General features: G+C 40.9%; 2 protein-coding genes and 1 long non-coding RNA gene across 49 annotated transcripts in view; 2 read left to right on the top strand and 1 right to left on the bottom strand.

The window, feature by feature from the left end:
- Window positions 1-3: 3 nt before the first annotated feature.
- On the top strand, window positions 4-17241 carry LOC310765699. The gene is made up of 3 exons (XR_014549748.1): window positions 4-103; window positions 10670-10739; window positions 17174-17241. It is a non-coding gene; the product is annotated as an uncharacterized lncRNA (long non-coding RNA).
- Window positions 6570-23716, bottom strand: DNAJB4 (DnaJ heat shock protein family (Hsp40) member B4). Of its 6 annotated transcripts, XM_083621053.1 has the most exons (5): window positions 23405-23552; window positions 22684-22771; window positions 14693-14969; window positions 11632-12206; window positions 6570-8944 (listed from the first exon to the last, which is right to left on the bottom strand). In XM_083621053.1, exons 3-5 carry the CDS (start codon window positions 14901-14903, stop codon window positions 8711-8713), a joined length of 1020 nt encoding a protein of 339 aa, XP_083477179.1. In that variant the 5' UTR covers window positions 14904-14969; window positions 22684-22771; window positions 23405-23552; the 3' UTR covers window positions 6570-8710. The 6 variants fall into 6 exon arrangements, 5 of the variants coding, with proteins under 5 accessions (XP_083477179.1, XP_083477180.1, XP_083477177.1 ...); XM_083621054.1 differs by lacking the exon at window positions 22684-22771 and having other exon boundaries at window positions 23195-23716; XM_083621051.1 differs by lacking the exon at window positions 22684-22771 and having other exon boundaries at window positions 23405-23651.
- A 44-nt stretch (window positions 23717-23760) lies between these two features.
- FUBP1 (far upstream element binding protein 1) overlaps window positions 23761-26748 on the top strand; it is a 31395-nt gene continuing 28407 nt past the window's right edge. For 15 of the 42 annotated variants that reach the window (XR_014549718.1, XR_014549719.1, XR_014549720.1 and 12 more), the window contains exon 1: window positions 23877-24012. Coding sequence is in view for 25 of the 42 variants with exons in the window: in XM_083620964.1 (XP_083477090.1) it covers window positions 23995-24012 (18 nt within the window). In the remaining 17 variants the exon portion in view is untranslated. Of the gene's footprint in view, window positions 24109-26748 lie in introns of all 42 variants that reach the window. The other 27 variants (XR_014549711.1, XR_014549712.1, XR_014549713.1 and 24 more) reach the window with 4 other exon arrangements.

Genomic DNA, 26748 nt, shown 5'->3' on the forward strand with positions numbered 1-26748 from the left:
AGGGATGGATGGACGGACGCTGAGCACACAAGAGTACCTGCCCCTTTAAGGCTGCAGTCCTCACCAAAGCACTGCAACCCTAAACCATCCGAAGTCAAGCAGGGTAAGCTCTGGGAGCAGCTCACGTCTCTCTTTTATTTATTTATTTATACTTTTCAGGTTAATACATTTCACTGATTTTACAATCCTTTTGACATTTCAAAACTTGACTCCCCCCCCCTCTTCCTGCGGTTCCTTAAATTTATTTTTAATATCTTCTGCATATCCAAATTAACTTAATTTGCTCATTTATTCATCTTCTTTAAATATATACTCTTACGAAACTGCAGGTTATCACAGTAATCCTGCCAATGTTCTTATCTGTTTGCAATTTATCTGTAAATATTCAATAAATCATTTCCATTCTTTTATTAAAAAAAAAGTTTGTTATCTTGATTTTTCACTCTTCCGGCAAGTTTCGCCATTTCTGCATATTCCATAAGTTTTTGTATCCATTCTTCCTTTGCTGGGACTTCTGCTTCTTTCCATTTTGGGGCAAGTAACATTATTGCCGCTGTAGTTGCATACACAAATAAGTTTCTATACAGTTTAGGTAGTTCTGTCCCTATAAAAAAAGGTAAAGGTAAAGGACCCCTGACAGTTAAGTCCAGTTGCAAACGACTGCAGCGCTCATCTCGCTTTACTGGCCAAGGGAGCCAACATTTGTCCACAGACAGTTTTTCTGGGTCATGTGGCCAGCATGACTAAGCCGCTATCATTTCCCAAATTTTTTTGATAATCTTGCAATCCCACCACGTATGATTTTGCCATTAGATTTTATCTTATTTATATGATTTTTTTTGGCTCTCTTTTCCTCATTTATCTACTTGCACAGAGATTCCAGCTGCCGACCTTCCAATCGGCAAACCCTAGGCTCAGTGGTTTAGACCACAGTGCCACCTGTGCCCCTTTAATTCTGTCCCTATAATTCCCCCCCCCCCAAGGCTTCTGGTTTTTTTACAAACATTATTTTAAACATCCTTTTAATTTCATTATATATCATTTCCCAGTAAGCCCTAACTGTACTACAAGACCACCACATATGATAAAAAGAACCTTCTTTCTCTTTACATTTCCAGCATTTAATTTAGATTTATACATTTTTGCTCACTTCTCTGCAGTTTGTGCTTCGGATGGCAGCGCCCACCCAGGTAACCTGAATCGTAGAGTTGGAAGGGACCAGGAGCAGGGTTGCCAACTTGAATAAAATATTCGGGGGAACCCAGGTAAGCCCCGCACCACATAATTGATCATGACACGGCACTTGCACATCATTTGAATGGCAATGCCCATCAACTTTGAGGGAGCCCAGCCACCTCAAATATTTTATTTGGGGAGGTCCCCTAGGACTTGGCTCCTATGACCATGATGAGCATCTAGTCCAACTCCTTGCAATGCAGCAATTTTTCGTCCAACATGGGCAAACGTTTACTGCTTGGCAGGCTAGGCAGCAGACGAGATGTCCTCCATAAATAAATTTCAGCAATGAAACGAAACAGAACAACACAAGTCCTTGGTAGTTTAAAGACAAGAAGGATTGGTGCTGCATATTGCTTTGTGGACTAGAGGCCACTTCAGGGGTGCCATCAGCACAGATTGTTAGTAGTAGTAGTAGTAGTAGTAGTAGTAGTAGTAGTAGTAGTATTTATTGAATTTATATACTGCCATATACCCGGAGGTCTCAGGGCAGTTCACAGAAAAGATCAACATAAAAACCAAAATATATATAATCAAAATAAAAACAACAACCCAATAACACATCCCCGCCCCCACCCAAAAGAGCCACATTTTAAAAGGGCCTAGGATGTCAATCTGCAGTTGAAGGTCAAAACCCCACTGGTTGGCTTTCCACAATTAGAAATAAATGAACACTTAAATTGCAATTAAATTGTGTGTCACAAGGAATCATAAGGTGATTTAAGTCCAGAGTCTAAAATTACCACTGCGCAACCATTCCACTTGGAACTTCCAAGGAAAACACGCATAGGGTTGAGCATGAAGCTTACATCCTGTCTACAGGTATCAGTAGGGTTTATTTCAAACAAATTCTGCATAGGAGCGGACCACAGTAGTGGCCAATTAGGTTGTACTAATATATTCCCGCTTTCCGCCCAAAACTCTGCATCTAGATCTTCTTGACTCCCATCTCTTAGACTCCTTGCCTCTGGCACCCGTTTCACAATTAACCACACAGGCCACTTATTGTCTTACAGTTCTGTTACAGGTTTGTTATTTTGCCCTTTCCTTCAGACCTACTTCCACCATGCACCCATCCTTCATACACAAACATCCTGAAGGATTGTATGCAAAATAATGGAATAATGGAAAGTTGGCAGACAGTACTGTAGTGAAATTATATGAACAAATCACAGCAACTCATCTAATGGCTGAGGTCAAGGTAAACAGAGAAACAGGTAAATCAATCCAGGCAATAGCCAGGTTGTAACTTGATTTCATATAATATACAATGTGTATAATATACACTAACTGTAAGATCTCTCTTAATGGAAAACTATTTAAAGGAAATGTATTAGGTCATTTTAAAAAAAGAAGTGAAGTGCTCAAAAAAAGCATGCACCTACATTTGGAAATGGAAGAACTTTAGACTTGTGGTCTGCTCTCTCCTAGGTTTTCATTTAGAAGCAATAAAATGAAACACACTTTTAAACCACATCATGGTGACTAATAAATATTGATCAAGATGATCACAATAGAAAATGCTATTAAGTATATAAGTTTATGGAGACAAGGATTCTTGCCAAACTTCATTTATATAAATTATTTACACTGACTGTTCAGGACATTGCTATAAATGATACTAGAGGTCAACAGGACTACTTTACAAATTTCAGTATTTTGCATTCTCCCACTTTAATGTTTACATAAACTCTGCAAACAACCAGGCCCAGATTTACAGTTCATTGTGTGTTATAAGAGACAGTGATTTATCTGCGTGAAACAATCACTGTGCATAGTGTTATACAGAGCGCAAGAGCCCCACTCCCTGACCCATTGAGCTTACATTCTAACGTTTGATGGAGGGAAAACAACAAAAAAGGGGAGGGAAGGAAGGAATATGCAATTGTTTCAGTTAGTTGGTACTAAGCTTAATTACAGGATAATTGAGTAAGGAACCCAGCTTTGTCACCACATAATGGACAGGAAAAACTCTTTGTGGTAGCAGAAATAAATAAATATTATTCCCTTGACAGACAACTGATGGGTACCGAAGGTTCCTCAGACTTCTACAGACAGCATCCCCTGGTTGAGCCCTGTCCAAGCTACTACACTGCTGGCAGCTTTAAAGACCCAAGTAAACATTAATTAAAGACCTAGCTAAATAAATGAGCGTTGCCGACCCATGCATTTCCCTAGCTAACATCCAATAAAACAAATGCATGAGACACTGTCATGACGTTACACATTTCCCTACAAACACAGCCCCCTAATCCAACACACTGGATGCTACGTGCAGGTGATGGGGAATAGTTAGACACAATGGTATCTTGTTTCCTGGCTATCTATGCCTGGAAAGTCTACAGCAGAGCTTTCCCAAATGTGTGTCGTCACATGTTAGCGTGTCTGCTACAATGTCATGCGAAAGCTCTTCACGCTCCTCCTGGGACTGGAAAGGAGTTAGTTGAACCTCCGGTTTTCTGGTGAAACTGAATTGCTGTATCACAAAATAATGCATGTTTAAAAAGTCTGTCACCAACATGAAAAGTTTGGAAAGCATCCAGCAGCTGTTGGTCTATGTGATGAGTAAACATCCAAGCCTCGATTCAGATTGGGGATAATAGTTATGAGCAACATTGCAGAAAGCTTGTAGAAATATATGCATATTTCTCTCTGAGATTTCTACTGTCAGCACCTCACATGTGAGCCGTCCAACTCCTTCGTACGCAGCTGTGGGGGCTGCAATAGTGGTGACAGCTATGTCATTATGACTGGGAGGAAAAGAGATCTTTCTCTGCCTTCACTTTTTCTCAGCTCATCCAATCCCTGGCACCTGGAATGCTGAGACCTACGTAGCTCCGAGAAACTCTTGGATCAGGTTTTCTAGATCCATACCAGTCAGAATGTAAAATATTCTTCAATTAGTTACCCTAATGAACTGTCTGTGCCTCTTCCTGTAAGAGAATGTGAACCTGCTTGCTCTTCTTAATTAACTTATAAACTCAGAAGCATCTGACACACTTTTACCAGCTAAGACAATTGGGAGTGTAGGAAGTATTGAGATGCAACTCAGCTTGCACTGGAGGCTAATGTGTCTGCGTGGGAAAGAGTACATAGAAATAGGAACCTCCGAGTTTCCTAGGTGGTCCTTTCTGATTTAACCTGTGTTGTCCTTCCCTTGGGTGCTAAAATGATACTCTTAAGCAGTGCTTCTTGTCTAGAAAAATAGGTGCCAGTACTCACCATGAAGTTGTTAAAGTAAGTGTCACACTTTTAAACCAAATTTAACAAATTTCCTACTTCCTTCTTCATCCTTACCTTCCGCAAGGAAATATTTTCTGCATCTCTCCTGCTGAGTTGCAAAAGCAAGCATGGCTCAAGGCATCTCTACCAAAGTCAGATAGAACGGGGATCTTTCCTATCATGCATTTCTTATAATAAACATAGCTTTTTTATTTTGCTAAACTTATAGTCTCATTGTGATTATATCCAGGGCAAAAGTGTGCTCCTCCAGCAGGGACTCAGTAAGTTCAATTTCTGCTGAGCATTTGAATTCCGAAAACCAACAGTGGATAAACCGATTTGCAGTGGCTCTGTTCCTTCCTTCCTGTTTGATTCCAGATGGTTCTATCTTAGCCTCTCTGCTTTTTAACACTATATTTAACATTATTGTACATTTACCAAAGGGATGTATTACATAAGTGTAGACAGCAGCATTATATGCTGCTGACATCTATTTATATCAAATAAAAAACAGCAAGATTCCCTGAATCCAGATAAGACAGAGAGCAGCAATGCAGGGAGACTGAATTTCTCTGTTCTTTCAGAAGTTGAATTCCCACTCAAAAAGCGACTTCTTATTCAGAGAGTGACTCAACTCTGATTTGGTGCTTGTTGGGTGACAGCTGTGGCAAGGAGTACACCTTTTGCCATTTTAAGCTGGGAAGCAAGTTATATCCCTTTCTCATCAGAATTTTAGCCATTCTTTAGTAACATCTCATTTTGGATACTGTAATGTGATCTGCATTGAGCTGCTCTTGAAGATTGTTTGGAAGCTACTGCTGCAGCCTATTCTGACAGGAGCAGACCACACAGCATGTAACTGATCTTAACTCAGCTGCCTATTAGCATTCTTTTTGACATTTACAGCCCTTAAACAGCCAGCATTCCACATATCTAAAGGGTCATCTTACCTAGGATTAAACCTTGAATGCACACTAGTCTTCATGTGTTCTAGAGATTGTACTATTACTTATATCTACTTTTCTCTTGGATTCTGAACTATTTTATTGTTAAACTTTAACATATAAAAAGGGGAGGGGGTCACTACTGAATGTTGAAAAGTGTATTTACTCTCAAGTGTACATAAGATTGCAGTCCTAATATTGCAGCTATAGTTTGTTACTAAACAAACTCTTAAATAGCCATTGGTTTTTGACAACTCACATCCAGTTGCATGCTGTCCATCCTCTTCTTAGAAAAGATGATTCAGAGAGTTGTTGTGCACACCAACTCTAAGTACTTTTGGATGAAACAGATTATCTTGACCCATTTCAGTCTGGGTGCAGGACTGGTTATGGGACTCAATCAGCTTTGGCTTCCCTGATGGATCATCTTTATCAGGGGAGTACAACCCTATAACCTATCTTTCGGATCCCATTTTCAAAGCTGGTTTCAGATAATAGCATTAGGTTATTCTTCCAGGCCCCTGGCAGCTGTACTACAGGCAGTGCTATTTTTCTATAAAAAGGCTCACCTTGCTCTCTTAGAATGGCAATGACACTCATCTGAGAGCCCTGGACCAGTGCCTGGACTCTACTGAGCCGGCTGAAGACCAACCAACTCACCCTGAATCCTGGCAAAATGGAGATCCTGTGGGTAAGTGGTTTCTGGGTCCAGATAATTGGGTGATTGTCTGCTTTTGATGGGGTTGTACTTCCCCTGAAGGAGGTTCATAGTCTGGGGGTGTTTCTGGATCCATCTTGGATGCTTAGAGACCTAGGTGGCCTTGTGGCTAGGGGTACCTTTCACCAGCTTTGGCTAGTAAGACAGGAATTGGGCCTTTATCATTGTGGCATCTACCCTTCTGAATTCCATCCCTTTAAGTATTAAGCAGATGTCATCCTTGTTGGGTTTTGGCACATAAGAAACACATTCCTTTTTCAAAAAGTCATTTAAGTTGATTTCCTTCCCAGTCTACATCTATATTGGAATTGTTTTTATCCCTTGTTGTCTGCTACCCTGGGAAGCAAGAGCAGGATATAAATTCAATAAAGTCATAGATAAATAATAATAACATGCATTTGCTCTCACGCACCCAACTCAGTTGAAATTACAAAAATAGAAAAAACAAGTTAGAAACAATATATTTAATTAAAAAACATATAAATGCAATACAGATCATGAATGATATGTAAATGCATAAACAATATGCATAAGGATGAAGCAGCCATTTTCTACTTTCTCACTTTTAGTGTCATGAGTGCTAGTGTCACGAATGCAAGTTCTGGATCCTTCTACTTTCAGAATGTACATATTTCTTCACATCCCATGTATAAAATCTTATTAAATGTTGCCAATTCATTCAAATGGGTAGTTTCTAGAATGCCCCCCATTATAACTATTCTGCATTATAGATGGCTACTGCTTAGGGAATGGGTGTCATAATTAATTTTTTACATAAAAGCATACAAAATTGTTAATTACCCTGTTGGTTAACAGTGCAGCTACCTAGCACATTTCTATGTACATAAAATCATTTATTTTCTTTAAAGAATATGACTTTCAGATGTTAAAATATTGCAGCAAGTTTAGAGACAAATGCTAAAAGGATGTTTACTTGTTAATTTTTGCCATCCAAGGGTACCAGCCCTATAGATTCCTTTTCTTTTCTTTTAGAAAACTATAATTGAGGGCATTTTCTTCCCTTCGTTTAGATAATTCAGAACAAGCTTACAACTTCTTAAGTGGGACCGAGAACTACTAATTTACTGACCACAGAAGTTTCAAGGGGGTTAAACTGTGAAAGATTGTGAAGTTAGTGTGCTTGAAATAGGCCCATTCCCTTGACATTTGTTCAGATAGCCCTTCTATATAGACCCCCTCTCTCAGCAGGCAGGTTCCACAATTTGGACATATGTTTTAATGGACATTAAAGCAACTGCTGTCACATTTTTTCCATATGGAAATCTGGTATATCAGCTGTGAGCTTGTTGACTGGAATGGTTGCTTGAGCTGGGTTTGGTGGGAAAGCATGTAGCCTAAAGTGCCAGAAAGTTGGGGGGTCTTGAGGCCTTTTTACAGGTTAACAAGATTTACCTAGGTCGCTGTGCCTTTTAGAAGAAAGCAGGCCCTTACTTTTGGCAGGGAACATCCCACCTTCGGATCATATTTAGATTACCTTGCTCTGTGTTGTATGCTTTTGTCCCTGCGAAGCCAATGATTTTATTGATATGTACAGAACTGGCTGGTTTAGCACAGTTTGTTTGATCTGACATAATTGCCCAAATATATTTGTTCTCACTAATGTTTTTTTTATCAAATAAATGTACCTCCTTTTGGAATTTTGTGTGTGTGCGCGAGCTTTATTTAGGTAATGCCTTGGTACTAAATCCAATACTTGACTGCTTAGTTCCCTACCCGGTACTGTGTTTTTAGAATAAGGTCAGACAGCAGAGGGTATTGCTTTGACCCTTGTTCCCTTGGAATCTTAGGAACGTCAGGTGAAGTCTGGAAGTCTCTTGGCCTGGGCTGGATAGGAGTGGAGGCTGCGTAAATGTAGGGTAGGGGTTAGACCCTGAATATTTGGCAACTACTGAGTCACCCACTGTGTGTTCTGGTTTGGAGCATGTTCATGACATGGTACATATATGTATGACTGTGGAATGGCACATATAATTTTCTGTTAGGCAAGCATCTGTAGAATACTGAGGAAAGGAATCCAAAAACAATGCAGAAAAAAAACTTACCCTTCGGGCTCATGAACATTTCAAGTGAGATTTCCTGCCTTCTGCTGTGTGCAATGTAAACATAGCGAATTGGCATATACACAACATAAATATTGCAAACGTTACATAGATTCATACTACGAATTCCGATTTCTGATCCTGCAATATAATAATCTCACATAGATGATAAAGAAATATCTGAAATAAAGTGCTTTAAAACTCAAGCACTTCATGATTCTGTGCATATGAGATATGCACAGAAGTGCCCCCCTTACACACACAAAAATACATCTTACTTATAAGCAAATACTGGATAAAACTTTTTGAAAAGGAAAATCCAATACACAGCAAATGGTTTTAGCTTCATACTTGATTGCAAGTATTTTGTACTTTTGCCTCCTATTCTCATGCAGCACTGCATAACTCTCTCCCCAATCCACACACAAAAAAGTTAAGTTCCACAGTTATAGATTGCACTTTTACAGCATAAACCTCAACTCTTCAATTTTCAGTGTCCTTTTGGAACAAGTTCAAAAAAGTAGGTTGTTTTATGAAACAGGAAGATTTCTCCTGAGTACTTCTTTTGATGCTGGAGCTATACTGTCTGGAAAGGTTACTTCAAATTCTATAATCAAGTCACCTCGTTGGTCGGGATTTTTGGGAAATGGCAAGCCATATCCTATAATTCTTCTTCTCATTCCAGGTTTTACAACTTCATTTACTGTCATAGGTATGGTTCGACCTTCTATTGTTGGTACATTGATTGAGGTGCCACACAAGGCCTAAAAAATAAGTTTAAAAAGCCAAATCAGAAGCAGCAGGACATTTTTTTTGTAAAGCACTTAAAGAAAGATAAGTATCTATGAAATATAACTTAGAAATACAGTTACAGATAGGTAGCCGTGTTGGTCTGCCATAGTCAAAACAAAAAAAATTTTTTGTTTTGACTTAGAAATACAGTTACAGTATTATACATCCTATACTGTTACTCTATGTTGGGTGTATTGGTAATGCTAGAAACACTACAAGTAAACGTATTTTCAAGTAAAGCCTAGAGTGTAATTTTCAGAAGCAGAGATTGAATCTTATACAAATAATTACTGTGCAGCCCAAATTCTTACAGCACAATCTTATGTATGCAATTCATAACTATAAATGGTTTTGTAAATGGAAAACAATAAGCAAACATAGCTGAACAGTTCCCACTACATAGAGCAGAAGTGGCTAACCTGTGACCACTCCTATATGACCAATGACATTGCAGGCTCAGGTTTATGGGAGTTGGCATCCAACAACATCTGGAGGGTTACAGGCTCTCCATCCCTGCTTTACATGGAGCTTCTTGTGCATATAAGCACTACCAGTAGTGGTTGGCAGGGCGGTGGCCGGTGGAGCTGCTTTGCTGACCTAGTTTTCCAATATCATGCATTGCTGCCCATTACCAAGAGGGAGAGGGGCAAGGCAATGGGGACCTCTGTGTAGTGCAAAGGCATCAGATTGGCTGCACCCATACCAAACTCCCTGCTGCTTTGCCACTCCTCCTCTTGCTAACCAGCAGTGACTTCATGGTGTTGGCAAGTCAGGTTAGCAATGCAGCCCCACTGGTTACTACTGGACACCATCCATCTTCTCCTTGAGGTAGGAACCATCTATGCCAGATGTAGGTAACATGGTACCCTTCAGATAATGCTGCCTACAACTTGCTTCATTTGTTATCAGTGGTTACAGTGGATGGGGTGGGTGGGAGTTTTAGTTCCAAATACAGAGGGCATCATGTTGCCTATCCCTGATCTATTCATGCAAAGCATAAGTGCACTACACTCGTTTTGCAACCCATGGACAAAAATGAAGGAGTCCTACATGCACGGAATTCAGTGTTCATGTAAGAATCCCAGTAAACCACTGTCAGCCAACCTATTAGGAACGCCAGACTCTCTAACTAATTGTACTTGAAACAAAACAAAAAAGCGTGGCCTAAGCTGTATTCAAAATAAAATTAGCAAAATATTAGTTGCTTAGATTCACTATAGAGAGGTATTTACACAGTATCTGTAATATTATTGTAAGGCATAGCTCATAGTGCTATTTAGTTTAGTTTAGTTTTGTTCTATTTCATTTTGCTTGTTTAGTTCTAACTGCAACATAATGTACATATACATCAATTTAACACCCATTTATATAAAAGCATTGGTTTAAAATTAAACCTGTGCCATCTCTGCTAAGTATACTGTTGCTTACATTGGCCAAGTGTTGGTTTGCATGACTGCACCATTTTGTATCCAACTACTCAATTGCTACAAAATTAGAAGCAAAGCAGATCCTGTTGTCCACACAGCACTGATTTCTCTGCTGTTTTAAAAATCTGCAACGTTATTAGAGTGTAGGTGGGTGCTTCCCCCACCCCCCAGAGGCATTCTGGTGGGAGTTTTGCTCATGAGTCCGTTTTGGGTTTCTGCATTTGTGTTCCAATAACCTTTTAGACCAACACACTTTCTATCACGCTGCAGAGCGATGCCACATCCTCATACTGCAAAGAGCCTCTGAACAGAATCAGAAAACATCCCAGCCAGTTAAAAGGTAGGCTCAACTGAGTACATGACTAACTTTTGTTGCAGGCAGAGAGTTGTGCCCAATACTAGCCCTACTCAGAGTAGATCCATTGAAGTAAATGAACCTGAGTTAGCCAGATCCTTTAACTTCAGTGGGTCTACTCCAAGTTGGACTAGCATTGGATTCAACCCAGAATAGAACAGAAAATGGCAACGAGGGGAAAGCAAGAGATGGCACAAGCAGCAACCAGAATAATGACGTACAGTGTTAGCTTTGGACATTTTATCTTACACTCTGTTATGACATGCTAAAGTCAAAGATTAGCAGTCATCCTTCTTCCAAATGGTCCTGAACTATTCAACACAGTGGGTGGAATCCAGTGTTACACCATGGTGGAAGTGCCCTCAATGCAAGCACTGCAGCTTGCCAGATGGAATTATCCCCCTCTCCTCCTCCCTGGGTGCTGCTCTGGGAGTTCTCCCAACATTCCACCGGAGTTGATTTTGGGGCATGCTGGTTGAAGGGGGCACTGGGGTGAGGAGAGGGGAAAGCCCCGTTGTGCAAGTGGAAGTTCTTCTGCAGGGCTTGCGCTGACAGGACTCGTTAGGTGAATCACGCCCATTATCCGGGTGTCTACATATATATCAAACAACATCATCTATGGCAGGCTTCCTCAAACTCGGCCCTCCAGATGTTTTCAGACTATAATTCCCATCATCCTTGACCACTGGTCCTGCTAGCTAGGGATCATGGGAGTTGTAGGCCAAAAACATCTGGCGGGCCGAGTTTTAGGAAGCCTGATCTATGGGCTATTATCAAGTTTGACTCAGCTTTGACTGTAAAACAACGTGAACAAGTTTGAAGCACAGATGGCATGAAGTTTTAACAATACCATTCCAAAGCGTAACAAGATACTTACCTCTCGTAAGCTGATCTTGACAGGATAGACAATATTTGAACCATCCCTTTTGAAATGAGGATGTATTTTATCTTTAATAACAAACACAATATCAGCTGGTATGGTGCTAGGTGTTTCATCGCCTTCTTTGGGGAATGTAATTTTGGTGCCCTCTTTCCATCCTCTCTTGATATCAATAGTGAGGATTTTATCCTCCGTTCTGACACTTCTACCATCTGGGTTGAGCCGTTTTCGGGAAATTCTCATTCTTTTTGTGCATCCATGGTAAATCTCTTCCAGTGATACCTTGAGTTCATGAACAATAGGGGGATCTTGCTTACGACGGGGTTGGCTACCAACAGTGTTTCTTTCCCTTGGAAATCCATTCATATTGAAAGAAGTAAAGGAACCAAATGGATCTCCATCCACTTCCATGTCTTCAGTGTCTCTGCCACCAGGCATCCTTCTTCCAAAGAAGATCTCAAAAGGATTCGCACCACCAAAAAATGCTGCAAATGTGGCATGTGGGTCTCCATGAAAGGAGTACCGGAAAGTACCACCTTGCCCATCTGGCCCTCCAGCTCCTCCTTTCAGTCCTACAAAAGGGTACAAATAAGTTTAACAATGCCAACCTTAAATACAGGGAACCAGGCAGAGGGCCTTCTCTGTAGTGGCACCCACCCTGTGGAACACCCTCCCATCAGTTGTCAAGGAGATGAGTAACTATATAACCCTTAGAAAATATTGAAAGGTAGCCCATTATAGGCAAGCCTTTTAATGTGTAATGTTTTATTATGTTTTTATACATGTTGGAAGCCACCCAGAGTGGCTGGGGCAACCCAGTCAGATGGGTGGGGTACAGTAATTAAATTATTATTATTATACTGGTTTAGAAATGCAAGGCACAATCTCCAACTATAATCATGTATACATTTAATGATGGGACTTACTTTAGAGTATTCAGTAGGGTCTACTTTGAGGAAGCAACCATTGGATTGGGCCACACATCAAATATAACACAGCCCAATCTTACATGCATTTATTTGGAAGCCCAGCTGAGTTTAATTGGACCTACTTCTAAGTTTTGAATAGACTACAGCCCAAGAAATTAGAAAATGCTAAAGTACTGCAAGCTACGCAAAGTGATATTTATAAAGAGATCTTATGAAGTTATGCTATCACACTCATGCTGACAGTTACCTCAGCTATTTCAAGCCTGCCATTTCTTCCAACGTTATGGCACCCACCTACACTCTGTGATTAATTACACCTACGCAGCCATCCTAAATTTAAACAGTTTCTTAGCTTTCTAGTCTATCTTCAAAACACCTAAGCAGACTCTGCATGAGAAGGCTGTGGGCCATAACTCTATACTCTTTGGTTCTAAATGTCATCTGCTGCTTGGTAGAATGTGTGTGTGTGTGTGTGTGTGTGTGTGTGTGAGAGAGAGAGAGAGAGAGAGAGAGAGAGAGAGAGAATGAATAGAAAAGAACATGAATGTTTTCAAGCTGGGGATGTAGTACCCAAAGTTAGGAGAGAAAATATGCTGTCATGGATTTTAATCAAATTTACATTAGGATGGGATTCAGAAATGTAAGAATACAAATCTCTAGAAAGGTTTTAAAACTCTACTTTCAAAAATCTTATTTGCGTTGACTTAGAACCATGAAAACAAAAATCAAGTCTTTTCTCCAAGCTGAGAAAATATTCAGTAAATAAAAATAGGTTGCTAAAATGGCTTTTCAGGCTAAACCTAGTCTCTTAGCTATGATGAGCATGATGATCATATACAGATGTAGTACTAATGCCAAGCGGGCTGACAAACCATACCATGTGCTTAGCGGAATGACACTTCCTAGAATAGATAATGGATAGGTTTTACTGAAAGGACACCGGGTCCCATGGCTATAAAAAGGGGCTCTGGACCCACAGTCTGCCCATGTCCTGGGCAGTAGTAAAGCTGCTGCATTCACCAAGCTTTAAAGCTTTATAAGCTTATTAAATATCTAATGTGTTACACAGAAATATTAGGCATGATTTTATGTTTGGTGACAGCTGCTTCTATTCCTTTCATTTTAATTTCTCACAGAACGAGTAGAAAATCCATGCTGATATTGGCTGGGAAAGAAGCAGACACACACACACTGTTATAATTAGGAAAAGAAGGTAGGAATGAAAAGGGGACTAAAGAACATGTGAATGCCTAAAGAATGCTGATCCTTGACTAAGAATAAGGAACCCACTTGTTTCAAGGCCTCATGGAAGTCCAATGACTACAAGAGAAACAGTGATCCTGGACCTTCAGTATTAAAACTTCAAGTAGAACCAGCATTTATAGAAATGTGTAGATTTGTGATGAATTCAAACTTCTCAGAGCAATCATCATCAAGAGCTCATCAATTAAGTGTTCACATAAAGTGAAAAGTCTTGTTTCATTGACATACGTTATTGTAATGAAGCCAGCTTAGGTCAGCATTTGAACAAAATTTTGAACCATAAAGGTAGCAACCCAGTTCCAAAAGTTCTAAGAATCCATCTAAACTAAATTATTTTAACATAATCGTTTTAAGCTAAACACACGGCTTCTGGGCCTCATTTCCTTGGCACTTTAGCACTGTTTACAATTAAGCTGAAAACTTGTCCTAGTATTTCATGACATCAGACAAATTCTTTCCTTTCCAGGCAAGCTGCCAATATTGGCTGGAGTCTGGACACCTGGACCCTGGCTGAGAAGGGCCATTTTTAATAAAAGCTTATTTTAATAAAATTATACCCATATATTTTATGCTACCTTGGAAGAGTGAGACAAACTCAGCACACTATTGCAAAGTTTTTGTAACATAAATTAAACAGTATCTACTAACATGTTTGACAGATGAATCAAATAGATTCACATAGAAAATAACCTAAATTAGAACATTCCATAGAAGTATTAGACTCTCAAGCAAGACTTGAACCCTCAAACTATGTTACTACATCTAATTGCTCAAACCTGCTTCTTAAAAACTGCCTCACTGCATCTGACATTTAAAAAAAAGCTTTCTATTTTAAGCTAAAACTACAGTACATAAAATTCTTTTACCTTCTTCTCCATACTGATCATAAATTTCTCTTTTTTGGGGATCACTCAGCACCTCATAAGCTTCTGCAATCTCTTTGAATTTTTCTTCTGCGTGGGGAGATTTGTTCTTATCTGGATGCCATTTAAGGGCTTGTTTTCTGTAAGCTTTCTTTATGTCTTCATCAGATGCTCCCTTTTCAATCCCAAGAACAGAATAATAATCCTTTCCCATACTGAACCTTCACAAAGTTTATTTCCTTCTATATAACAGCGTCCAGTTTCTCAGCTTGCGATGTTGCTGGAAAAGCGTTAACAGAAGTCACAAGAGCAGCAGTTTTAGTAAGCAGCGGGCAGACTGCTTATTACATTCTCCCCTTCTTGGTTGTTTCATACAGATAAATATACACAGTGGTAGAGACACTGCCACCCAGAGCCCTCCCAATTATACTACGTGTCTGTGCTCTTTCTAGAACAGCAAATGCTGTAAGACGTCACTTCCCAAGCTAACTACAGCCAAAACTCTGCAGTGTTCCCTTTCTGCAGTTAACTGTTCAATGTCCTTCTCCCTCTGAATCTGAATGAATCGCTGATAGGGGAGGAAAAACCTTAACCCCCACTTTCCTTTTGTACATGGACCTGTGTATTTCAGACACTGGTCAAATTTTGTACACTGTGATAAAGTAATAAGTGTGAAAAATGAAACTGTTAGATAAAAACAACAACAACAACGCCCTGATTTCTTAGTTGTGAGGAATCGGTTAACAGGATAGAGATGGCATGCAATTAACAACAAAAATTATGGGAAAGTAAAGATCTTATAAAACACAGGCCATGTCTCCTGCTCCCAGTACATTGGTTTTGATTTCTTCACATTCAGCCTATAAAAGCAAAATGCAAGTGCTTCTCTAGCAGCAACACAAATGAATGATTGATTGCCTCGCAGCACCAGTCACTTTCCATGCTACCCTCTAGGCACGAGTGACAGATACAAAATAGATTAAGCCTTTGCGTGAATTTGCTTTCCTCATGGAATGTCAAATGTTGAAAAAAAAGCCTAGCATAGAGTAGGGTACAAAAAGCAACCTGTCAATTTTTTGCAGTCATTTTAGTTGCAGGTGGCACCAATATATAGGTGGACAGTACAATCAGGTAGCTGAAACAGCAGAAGCAACAAAAGAGCAACAATTTCAATTGTTTCAGGGAAAATATAAAAGTAAATAGGGGCTAGTAGTTGCTTTTCAGTTAACCTTAGATCGCATTAAGTATGACTTACAAAAGACCATGACTTAAATTATGTATTATAGTTTCACGCTTCTTTTTCCCAGAGAGCCAGTTCGCATGCCTGTTAAGGGAGAACCCAACCACATATTCTCTATCCAGGCTTTTTTGACTGCCTAACCCAAGCAGTTAAAATCATCCGTTTGTTACATTGATTTCACACTGGAGTGAAATTCAAGCATTCTAGTTTATGTTTGTTTGCTTATTCCAGTAAGCGGTGGATTCTGATACCTTTAAAACCAGCCTGTATTCTCAGACATGGTGAATAGCACAGTACAATCAATCATTTTCCAAGTCTCAGGGTAGGAGAGCCTTGGAGCATCCATGAAGGCATTATCTTTTTGCCTTTAAATTTCTCATAATAGAACTGCCATTGACATCAAAACTAGAATTTCTTTCTACTAATGTTCGGAATTCCAAGAGAGAGTTTGGAACCTGCCCTCAACAGCTGCTCCATGCCAAGAGACGGTTTGCTCATTCAGTCCTGATTACAAAGGGCCTGGGGGTGTCCTTGGGGGAATTTATCCCTCCCTTTGCCCATCTCCCTTGCAGCTTTCTTATAATTTGAAGAAATGCATGTAAGGTATGCAACAAAGAGATGCAGTGTAGAGTGATCCTGTTCAGCACTCCCCATTGCATTTCTCTTCCCTCCCAGTTTTCTTCCACACACCCCAACAGACAGTCAGCATTCCATTCCCGATAAATTCTACTGAAGTGCAACAGCTGAAATTATATGAAGTTTCTCATATACAGCTGTCCAGATAAGGGAATGGATGGATGTTTGAGGCGGGTGGGGAAGAATGAGGATGGGAGAAAGCCTGCCAAGAGACATTGGGAGGAAGTAGAATAGGCTACCACCAGCAAAATTACACTTGTGTTGCAGCATTTTCTATAGCCTTCAGGAGTGACTCAAGATAGTTTTCCTCTGAATTGTTTAGTTCTCATACCTCGTAGATTGCCTACTCCACATCATCCTACTAAAGCCAACTGATTTTTTGGTTAGCTACCTTGAAACTTTTGTCTGAAAGAGGCCTAGAAACCTTTTACCAAAAATAAAGCAGGCATGCCAACAATGACACTTGTGTCCTCTGTGTGTCAGATATGAATGGAAAGGGCAGAGATGTGCGCACAGAAACCTTTGCCTTGCTCTGGAACACAGCATACTCTAGTAGTTAATTTGGACACACAAGCAATCCAAATAACACATTCCTCTTCTTTCACTAGTATCGCTTCTCACTACACCAGAAGGTTCTTCATGGAAATAAACAGGGAGCAATTCTCATTACGTGTTGGTGAGTACTTATCCTCCTACCAACTCTAAAATATTTCATGAGCCATTTCACAATTCTGCTTGACTTAGTCCACAGAGATGTGAGTGAAGCAAAACAAAAAGCAGTGATGCCACTGTAAGTCGAGCATATGTGGGAAAGGGGGTTGGCATGAAACTGTGTGTGACTTATTAAATGACATTTTGGCTTTCTTTTTCTTTTATAGATTCAAGTCCCTATGTCAAACCAGTTTACCAATAGAAAACAGACATATTCATCAAAAACATTTTTGCAGTTAAAATTAGTAATGTGTATATTTCTTTTTTTACATGCGAGGTGGTATTTGTGCTGTTTCTGACACGTTATATAACCATCAAATGAGATGAAAATACAGCTGGTCTTTTCTTCAGAAAGTGTATTTATAGCTTGTTTGAATAATATATTCCTGTTAATAGGAAGGTAAGACCTAGGGAAGAGCTTATTCTATTTTCTACAACATGGCTTCAAAATGATGTGATCTATTCTATTAACCGAAACAGTTCAAGTAGTGTGAACAATTCAAAGTAAATAACAGGTCAATCTAAATTTTAAAAAAACAAATTTCTATTTGTAAAGCCTTCCCCCCCCCAAACATGGAATTTGAGTTATCTATTGGTCTAGATCGGGCATGTCCAACAGGTAGATCACAATCTACTGGTAGATCACAGGGTGTTCCTGGTAGATCCTGGTAGATATTTGGCCCCTCAGTGATCTCCCCCCCCCCAAAAAAAAATTGCAGTATTGGGAGTTGGACGTCCCTGGTCTAGATGGACATCTAGCCTTTAAAACCAAGGCTGGTGGTTTTACTGGAAGCAAGGTGAGGTATATATAGTGAGGCATCATATAGCATACTGTAACTTGCTGTAAAGAATTGGTAGGAATAGCTTTTGTATGCAAAGAGAGAGGCAACAAGAACTTATTTTACAAAAAACTTATTATCTTACTTTGCCAACCTATGTAAATAAAAGTTAATGGGTGCTTCCCTCTTTTCTATCATCCTGCCCCATTCTTCTACCTTCAACATATCCTAGTACAGTCTTCTTCCTATACACTTCTCTGCACGACCAGAGCAGGAAGGAGTTGGAATGAGCAGCTTCCACAGCACAAATGGTGGCTGTTGTTCATCCTACATACAGTCTGGCAATTTTAAGGTTATGGCAGAAACAGATACATATTGGACAGCTGTTTCAGGGGCTATGTTCTGTCCACCTAACTTAAAAGGTAAATAACTCTCGTAAAGGAAAACAGGACCTTACCTGACCACAATCCTTACACACAGCAATACGTGAAGTTTCCTCTGATCCTGATCTGCTCAGTTTATTTTTGTGAGAAAGGAACTCAGGATATCATGTTCTGGAACTGAGCAGGGAATATTTTGTGTAAACATCCTCTCCTTGTCTTTCAGTTGCCAAGTAAAAGCTCTAGTTAGATTCTTTCACTGGCTTTGTTTTTGGCAAGACCAACATAGAAACCAACTTTTGTGATGGGCTTAATAGAGAGTAAAGACAGAAGAGCACTGAAGCTTATAGAAAAAGTGTCTGTTCTGTTGCTGCTCATGCTATTTGTGTACTGTACATCAGTGGAGAATTTTACTCAGACACTCAGTTCAATGTCACACAAAGGATATTGAACACTAAGCAGCTGAAAATTAACATGACACAACAACTGCATGGAATCCATGATCAGAGTGCAAGGGTTCTGTTCTGAAAGCAAAGAATTTTCTCTCATTTTCTCCAGGTTCCTGCTTGACATACTGTAAAATACTTCTCCTAAGAAAGATTCCTCTTCCTGGCCTATCTTTTGCCAGGTACTTTTAAGGAAGCCAACCAACATTTTGAAACTACTTCATTTAGCATTATGAGAACAAGCCTCATCAGCCTTCAGGCTCCCACACTTTTCCTCCAGCTACCCATGTCATCTGAACTCAGGCAAACCATAGTTATCCTAATTATGGTTTGTTGAAACAAGCCAGCTTCATATAGTAGTTTATGAAGCTGACTTGTTTCAACTAATCATAGTTAAGATTAACCAGTATCTAAGGGGCGGCGACACTAAACTGTGCTTTAATCTGGAATGAAAGCTCCAAAACTCCACCTTATAGCCATACTAAAAGTACTGAACCAGTTTAGCATTTCATCAAAATTCAGCCAATGCATTTCCAGCAGATTAAAATATGTCATGGGTAATGGGGTTGAGAAAAAGGTAAACATCCTCAAAAATATACCAGTGAATAATTAGAGCTCTTCTCATTTACTTTCTAGAAGGACTTTAAAACATGACTTAGTGTCTATCCCACTATTTAATCCCAAATAGAGCATAAGAAAATTATTCCTATCAAAACTTTACCAAAAAAGGAACAGCACAAATTTCAGCTGTACACATGCAATGTATTTCAGGGGGGTGGAGTGTGTTTCCAAGTATCCATGCCAGAGACTTACTCTCAAGGGCTTTTCTCCACCCACACATTGGAGTATGACTCACAGTGCTAAAGTTAAAGTTTACAGAAGACTTAGAAGTCCAATTCTCTTGCGCTGTGAAATCCAGTAAGAAAAGACTGGATTTGATTCCTTAAACCTAACCAGCAGGAAGATCCATGGCAGGTAATTGGGTGACAGAAGCGACAAATGTTTTGAACTAAAATTCCCAGATGATGTCACACATTAGGAGCTCTACAGAAAGAGAAAGCTACATAGCTCTGAGCATAATTTGTCTATTCAGATCAGAAACAACTAAAGGTGGTTGCTTAAGTCTTTGAGTTTTAATATTCCTGTGCCACTCCATATCTCACAAGAGGCCCTTCTTCGAACCTGTTACAAATAATACGGCATGTTACAAATAATTTCATAACCCAGAACTACCATATTCAGTATTTGTATTCATAACTCAAGAATGTGTTTTCCCTTGCAAACAAGTAGTGAGGGGTGTTGCCTACCCCCAGCCTACCCCCATTCTACTTGACAGCAGCTTATTAAATGAGCCATTTAGACGCAGCCAGCAAGCAGCCCTTTGGCCAAGGTACTGCAAGTTGTATCACACCTGACTGCAAATCCTCAAAAAGATTTACAAATCGTACAACTATATTGCTTCCCTCAAGGTTTTACCTTGGCTAAATCTATTTACAAAAGTAGAGAATGATTTAAGCACTGCCGATGATTCGCCTCAGAAACATCTGTTCAGCTACCACAAAATCCTGTCTAGATCCGACTATAAATAATTCAATGGTTGCTTTCCAAAAGGCTTTTCTTCTCATTCTTCCCCCCCCAAAAAAACCTCCTGTGGAATGCAGGAATATTAAACGAAGGCCTAGCATGGGTTATGTTGTTATAGCAGGGGAAAAGCCAAGCAGCTCTCCACTCCAAGAGTCTAGTCCCCTTTGTTGGGGGGCAAGAACACTTTCACGAAATAATGAACTTCATGTGATTACATGCAGTTCATGAGTTAGTGCACAATCTAGTGCTCCTCCTCTAAATTAAGCTGTAAAGCAGGATCAAGAACGTATGGAACTCTAGATGTTACTGCCAGCATGTTTATGCTTCAGGGAAAATTGCATGAAATGTAACCAACTTCTTATTGTGGATAAACGCTTGCAAGCTACTTTATTAGTACATTTTGAAAAACTGTGTTTTAAACTCTTTGGGTGTTTTATATGAGCACCATCTGACTATGCCCACTAGAGGTCACTAAACAAATATTAATCTTTACAAATACTAGAAATCTTACCATCTCAAGGTTTTCAGTTTAGAAACATTATGGAAAATAAGTACTGTAGTTGTTTTTGTTACATTAAACTCGCCCTTTGTCCAGTGTAGTTTCTTTGCCACTTGCTCTTTAGTCTTAATCATGTGTTGTAGGTATACAGCTGAGGTAGTGGTTGGCCCAGGGTCAATGTTATTTTCATATCAAGCAGCAATTTGAACCTAGGTCAATGGCTATCTTACAAATTTCAATTTGTGGCGTACTTCTGATAATGAAACTTCTCTGGCTGTCCCATGATCATTCCTATTTCTTGCCCCCCCCCGCAAGCTCACAGCTTCAAAATAGATGTTATGATGAGCAGTGGATTCCAGAAAAAACACATTATGATTTATTTTGAGGATGTCTGTCGCATTGAGCCTGTCTCTATCTCCACTGCTTGAAGGCAAAAAAAGCTGCACAATACCCCCATATCATTGTTTCCACCAATCACTATGTTCAAGGAATTAAGAGAGAATTGTGCAACTTACCGTATATCAAGGCTTAAAGTGTCAACACTAAGTCCCTTAACTCGCTAAATCTTGCCTAGTGAACCCTACGTAAATCTTTCAGCTAAAAAGGAAAACAGTGTAACTGTATGTCTTACAAAAAATATAAATCTAACATGCAAGTTACCGCTTCTTCTATGGACCCTGCTCTTTGGGATATATTTCTCCCTGCTTAACACATAATATAACCCAATCTTATATATACTTTTTTGGAAAGTTTTTGATGCCAATGGGATTTTGGTTTTCAAACTTTTCTATCCTGAAGAAGCACTTTCCACATAGCAGTATCTTTGGGACCCACAGTTGTCATCTATGAACCAGTGTCACATTTCCCTGCAGTCATACATTGCAAAGAACATCAACAATGGCAGACAAGCTGTGTTTCAGCAAAGGTTGTACACAATTACTGAACTTATTGAGGAATCGTTAAGTTTCCAATCAACCTCAAGATTCTACAGAACAGTCTAAAAACACTACACTAAACTAGACATGCAAGTTTAAGATCACAGATTAAGATAAAGGATTGTCTCCAATTAAGTCATACTCAGAATAGAGCCCTTGTAATCAACAGACTTTACTGAATTCACCAAATTTACTTCCAAGTATGAGCTCATCCACACTTACCTTTTGCTCCATACTTTCTAGGCACAGGTCCACCTGCCACTTTCCCCAGGAAAACCTGATATTTACTGCCAAATTGGAGTAAATGGCAATATGGGTTTTCTGCAGATTGCTGTTTGGTCTGATTTAGCAGCAAAGAGCAGGAAGTTTTGGAGAAAGCACTGGAGCAAAAAAGAAGAAAAGAACTAGAAAGCCTGGACCTGTGCCTAGAAATGTGGAGCAAAGGTAAGTGTGGATGAGCCCTAGGACTCTGCAAGCAATTTAAACCCTTGACCTTACCTCACTGCCTGGTGGGACTTTACAGAGCAGCAGGAACCCTGTTGTACGAGCAGCCCTGCTACACACTTGGTAGCCAAGGTAGGGAGTCAGGCAGATTGCTGCACTGGCCTGGAGCTGCTCAAGCCAAAATTGGGCTTGCTGTTATGTGGCAGCTTGTGTGGGCTCTGCACTGCTGAGATTCTGCCAGTGGCACTTCAATCCACCTGCACATTTGAAAGGCTGAAAGTGGAGTTTCACAGCATCACTGTGCAGGCAGAAACCACACCCAAAACATGTGTCCCCCTACCCTCAGTCCAGCACAAGGGGGGGGTATGGATTCCAGTTGGATACAGCCCAAGGAGTTTGTCTGATCCAAAATGTCCAAGATGCTGTAACTGTAATGCATTTAGAAAGGATTAGATTAGATGGTGCATGGAAAATACACACCATATGCTTAAAAGCAAATCCCCACCTCTTAAGAATCCTGGGAACTGCATTCACCCTCTTGCAGAGCTATGGTTTCTAGCACCCACAGGCTACTGTTCCCAGAATTTGGGGGTGGGAATCGGATGCAAGCCCCTTAGGGCATGTTATAGACAGCATCTAGTCCCTGGAGTGTTTCTGAGGCCTATGCATCAGTACCAGAAACCCACGAGACATTTGCCCCTCCCCTCCCCGCCACATCCAAATTTAAGACATCACCGCCTGGAGGAAAAAAACACGTGTTTGTTTTTTGGGAACAGCAGGTGGAAAAGCTTTAATATAAACGTTATGGGCAGATACGAAATCAGGATTCATGGTTTTCTCCGGGACCTTACATGCTTGTTTCACGGGCGTGCGCTTCTCTTTCGTTTTAACAACGTTTATCAAAACTTTTGCTGCGCTTCGCAGGCCCACCAATTTTGCTTGGGTTTGTCGCTATATACAAGGCGACCGCGAACGGCGGCCCGAGCCCGACTTTACGCGCCTTGCCCCCTGAGAGAGGCAGGCCCTCGTCGCGCTCACTCCACCCGCCCTGACAGACTCACTCGCAGGCTCAGAGGCTAAGGCCGCGACGACGGCGCTCCTCGAGAGACGCGACGGCAACTCCCTCAGAGCCGCCTCCTCCCCTCCGCTATTGTCCGAACACGCCGGCTCTGGAGAAACGTCAAAACGCCCAGGGGAGGGGGTTTTAAAAAAAGAGCGCGAGAGGGAGGGCTTTGGGGGATAACCTATCGCGAGATGTAATGCCGCCCACCCCGCTTAAAACGTCACCACGGCAGCTCGCTCGCGAAGAAATCGCGCGAGCCTCTCCCGCCCCCTAAGGGAGCACGCAACCCCTCCCCTTTCCACAGTTGCAAATCTCGGCCTGTAATTCGTCCCATCTCGCGATAATCTCCTCCCTTTTCCCTCTTCAAAAGCTTTCCCCCCTCCCTTTTTTTACCTTCCCGCCTTGAAATCTCATGCCCTTTTCATAGACGTCTCGCGAGCTTTTGCCGCGCGCCTCCTCCCCCTCCCCACCCCCCGCCCTCCTCTCGTGGAACACGATGCGACGCAGGAATGTGAAAGGCTCCCGCCCGCCGCCATTTTCTTTCTTTCTTGGCAGGCAGAGAGCGCGGTAGGAAGCGGCGAAGCGGACATGGCGGATTACTCTACGGTACCCCCTCCTTCTTCGGGCGCGCCCGGGGGAGGCGGAGGAGGTGGCGGGGCAGTCAATGATGCTTTTAAAGACGCGCTGCAACGGGCTAGGCAGGTGTGTATCGTCGGCACCGGGCAATGGGTGCCGCTTCCCAGGCCGGCCTGGCCCGCCAGGCTTTTTCAAGCAGGCCGCCCAATTCGCCCCTCCGTCGCTCGGCGTCCTGCGCAAGGGCGAGCGGGGCACGCCCCACCACCACCACCGCCGTCCCGTAGGCCGCCAGAGGCGCTCCCTCCGTTAGGAGCTGAGGCGGTTTTTTGTTCCGTGGGCCTTCGAGAGGACTTTTCGGGCAGGGGCGTCGTAGTTCCCTCAGTGACTAAAAAAAGGGGGTGGAAAGAGAAAGTCCTGTGGCGCCTCGGTTCCATTCGCGCCTCACGGGAACGAGGGAGGGAAGTGAGATTTGAGAGACACCATCCCTCGGATTATGAGGGAATTTCTTCCTCGGGGTCCTTTTCCCCCCCTCTCAAGCCGCCTTCCCGTAATGGCGGCGTCCTCTCTACGTGCACCACCAACCCAGAGAGAAAGAGGCGGGTGGGTCGGCATTTCTGATTTCCCCCAACTTCCACCTCGCTCGCTCTTCGTCCACGAGGACCGTCTCCTTCCTTCCCCGCGTGCAATACCTGTACTTGTAGCGATTTTCATCGTTTGATGAATAGTTTCCACTGCGCAGGATGAGGGAGGAATTAGCGCTCGTCCTCAAGGGGGGGGTAGCCTCTTGTATGGCCGAGGCACCCTTTACTTGAGTTTCCGCCTCTTTACTTGGGATATTTTTGTCCTCCCTTTTACTCACAGTTCAGGGTTTCCCTAATATATTTTTTTACACAGTCGCACAACACGGAGAAACCCGAAACACCGCTTTTATAAAATAGAAATTGTTGCCTAATAAGGTAGCTGGTCCACTCTTTCCTTTCCTCTTGTTCACATAATAATTAGAAGGTGTTGTTTCTATATCACTTTATATGACCCCATAAGTTTTTTAGATTAATTTTTTTCAGTCGCCTGCTGTATAGGTGAGATAAGAGCATTTTCTAAATCAGAAAAAAGACTCCCTTTCGATTCTGTAAGAGGTTATTTGAAATACAATAGTTGTCAACTAGTCCTGACTGAAGTGTCTCTGTCCTGGTTGTGTGGTTTGGGGCAGTCGGGGAAAAAGAATTGGCTTCCTACTTGACGGTTGAAGATAATTGCCACCATTTTTAGCAACTATGCTTCCCTTCCATTTATTTAGTTGCCTTAAGCTTTCTTGTTTCCTAGCAACTTACTTAGACCAGTTAGATGTAACAACCAGCCCAAATTCAGAAAAGTTTGATCTAGGAACCACATCTCTTACTAATTTATAAAAGCAAAGAGAATTAAAGCATTTGGTTAAGAGTTCTTTGCCTTCAGCAGTTGCCAATATCTTTGTTCAAACGTTTCATACAAACTGAAAGCTCCAGCAAGACAGGATCACAGTCCTCTTCTTTGCAAGTGGGTGAGGTAAGGCAAGGAGGATAGTACTGAATCCAGTAAATTGTTGGTGTAGTTTTGTTAACGGAGAGGAAGTGGCAAAATAATTTATAAACTGTAGTATGAAGCTAAATTTTCAGGGCCCAACACTACCACCTTACCTCATAGATGACTGAATATACTCGTTTATAAAAAGAGAAAGACGTGGATTCTTTATAGCTGCACTCTTTCATATACACTAATAGATGAACCATTCTACACATTTTTTTTAGATGCAGAATGGCTGTTATTTTAGATTAGTTATCTTCTTAGTGGCTGAAGATATAATCTTGAAAATGAGGTGTTGGTACATTTTAAAAACAAGACAATAAGGTTGTGAGAGTGCTTTTAATGCATGCTTACAACAACAAAAAATTCTTGACTAAGGGCAGCTTGGAGTAGTATAATGTGTAACTCATTCCTATCCCAAATCTAGCACACTGAGGTGGCTCAGATACAGCAACATGCCATAATTCAGAGTTACATAAATGACTCTGTCAAGACTCTTGGGTTTGCACACTCCCTACTTGTCTTTCACCTTGTACTGTAATTTCTTTCTGCTTTGAGACGGGATTTGAACTGTCAGACTTGTTTCTTTCAAACTAAAATAAAGAGAGAATCATAGGGGAGAAGGAGATGAAGGGAACATTCAAATATAAGCCTGAGCCAATTAAGTTGTATTTCATTTCGGCTGTGATATTAAATAATGCAATTCTAAACACGCTCAAAAGTAAGTTCTCCTGAAATGGGGTCTATTAGATGGGGAAAAGTTCCACTGAACTCATTTACTTGTGAATAAATAAGACTTTTGCTCTTGTTTTTAAAACAGGAGAACCCAGATTTACAGGATCTTAAATTAATTTCATTTTAGTCATTAAAAATGCTAATTACCTACCTTTTATCTATTGATTCTCAGGTAGAGTAGAGAACATAAAATAATCCACCATACAACAATAAAATGGTAAACCATATAAGGCAGTTAAAATAGAGTGAGATGATCAATTACCAACTTATTAAAATACCTGGACGCAAATAGGTATGTTTTGACCAGGTGCTGAAATCATGATTGCTTGAGCTCCAATCATAAGTCTTAGGAGAGCATTCCATGTATGCAGTGCCACCACAGCAAAGGCTTTACTGCAGCACAACTAAGGTATGGCACCACATAGTGGAAATTGCCCTGGTTATAGAACTGAAAACCCACCTTGGAGG

The sequence above is a fragment of the Podarcis filfolensis genome (assembly GCF_964270895.1).
Source record: "Podarcis filfolensis genome assembly, chromosome: 6".
Taxonomy (NCBI): Eukaryota; Metazoa; Chordata; class Lepidosauria; order Squamata; family Lacertidae; genus Podarcis; species Podarcis filfolensis.

Excerpts from the sequence above, each read along its gene's own strand:
- DNAJB4 (XM_083621054.1), bottom strand. The coding sequence starts at position 14,903 with ATGGGAAAGGATTATTATTCTGTTCTTGGGATTGAAAAGGGAGCATCT. Across the intron at positions 12,207-14,692 it reads TGATCAGTATGGAGAAGAAG|GACTGAAAGGAGGAGCTGGA; the intron begins GTAAAAGAATTT and ends ACCCTTTTGTAG. Across the intron at positions 8,945-11,631 it reads TCAAGATCAGCTTACGAGAG|GCCTTGTGTGGCACCTCAAT; the intron begins GTAAGTATCTTG and ends CTTATTTTTTAG.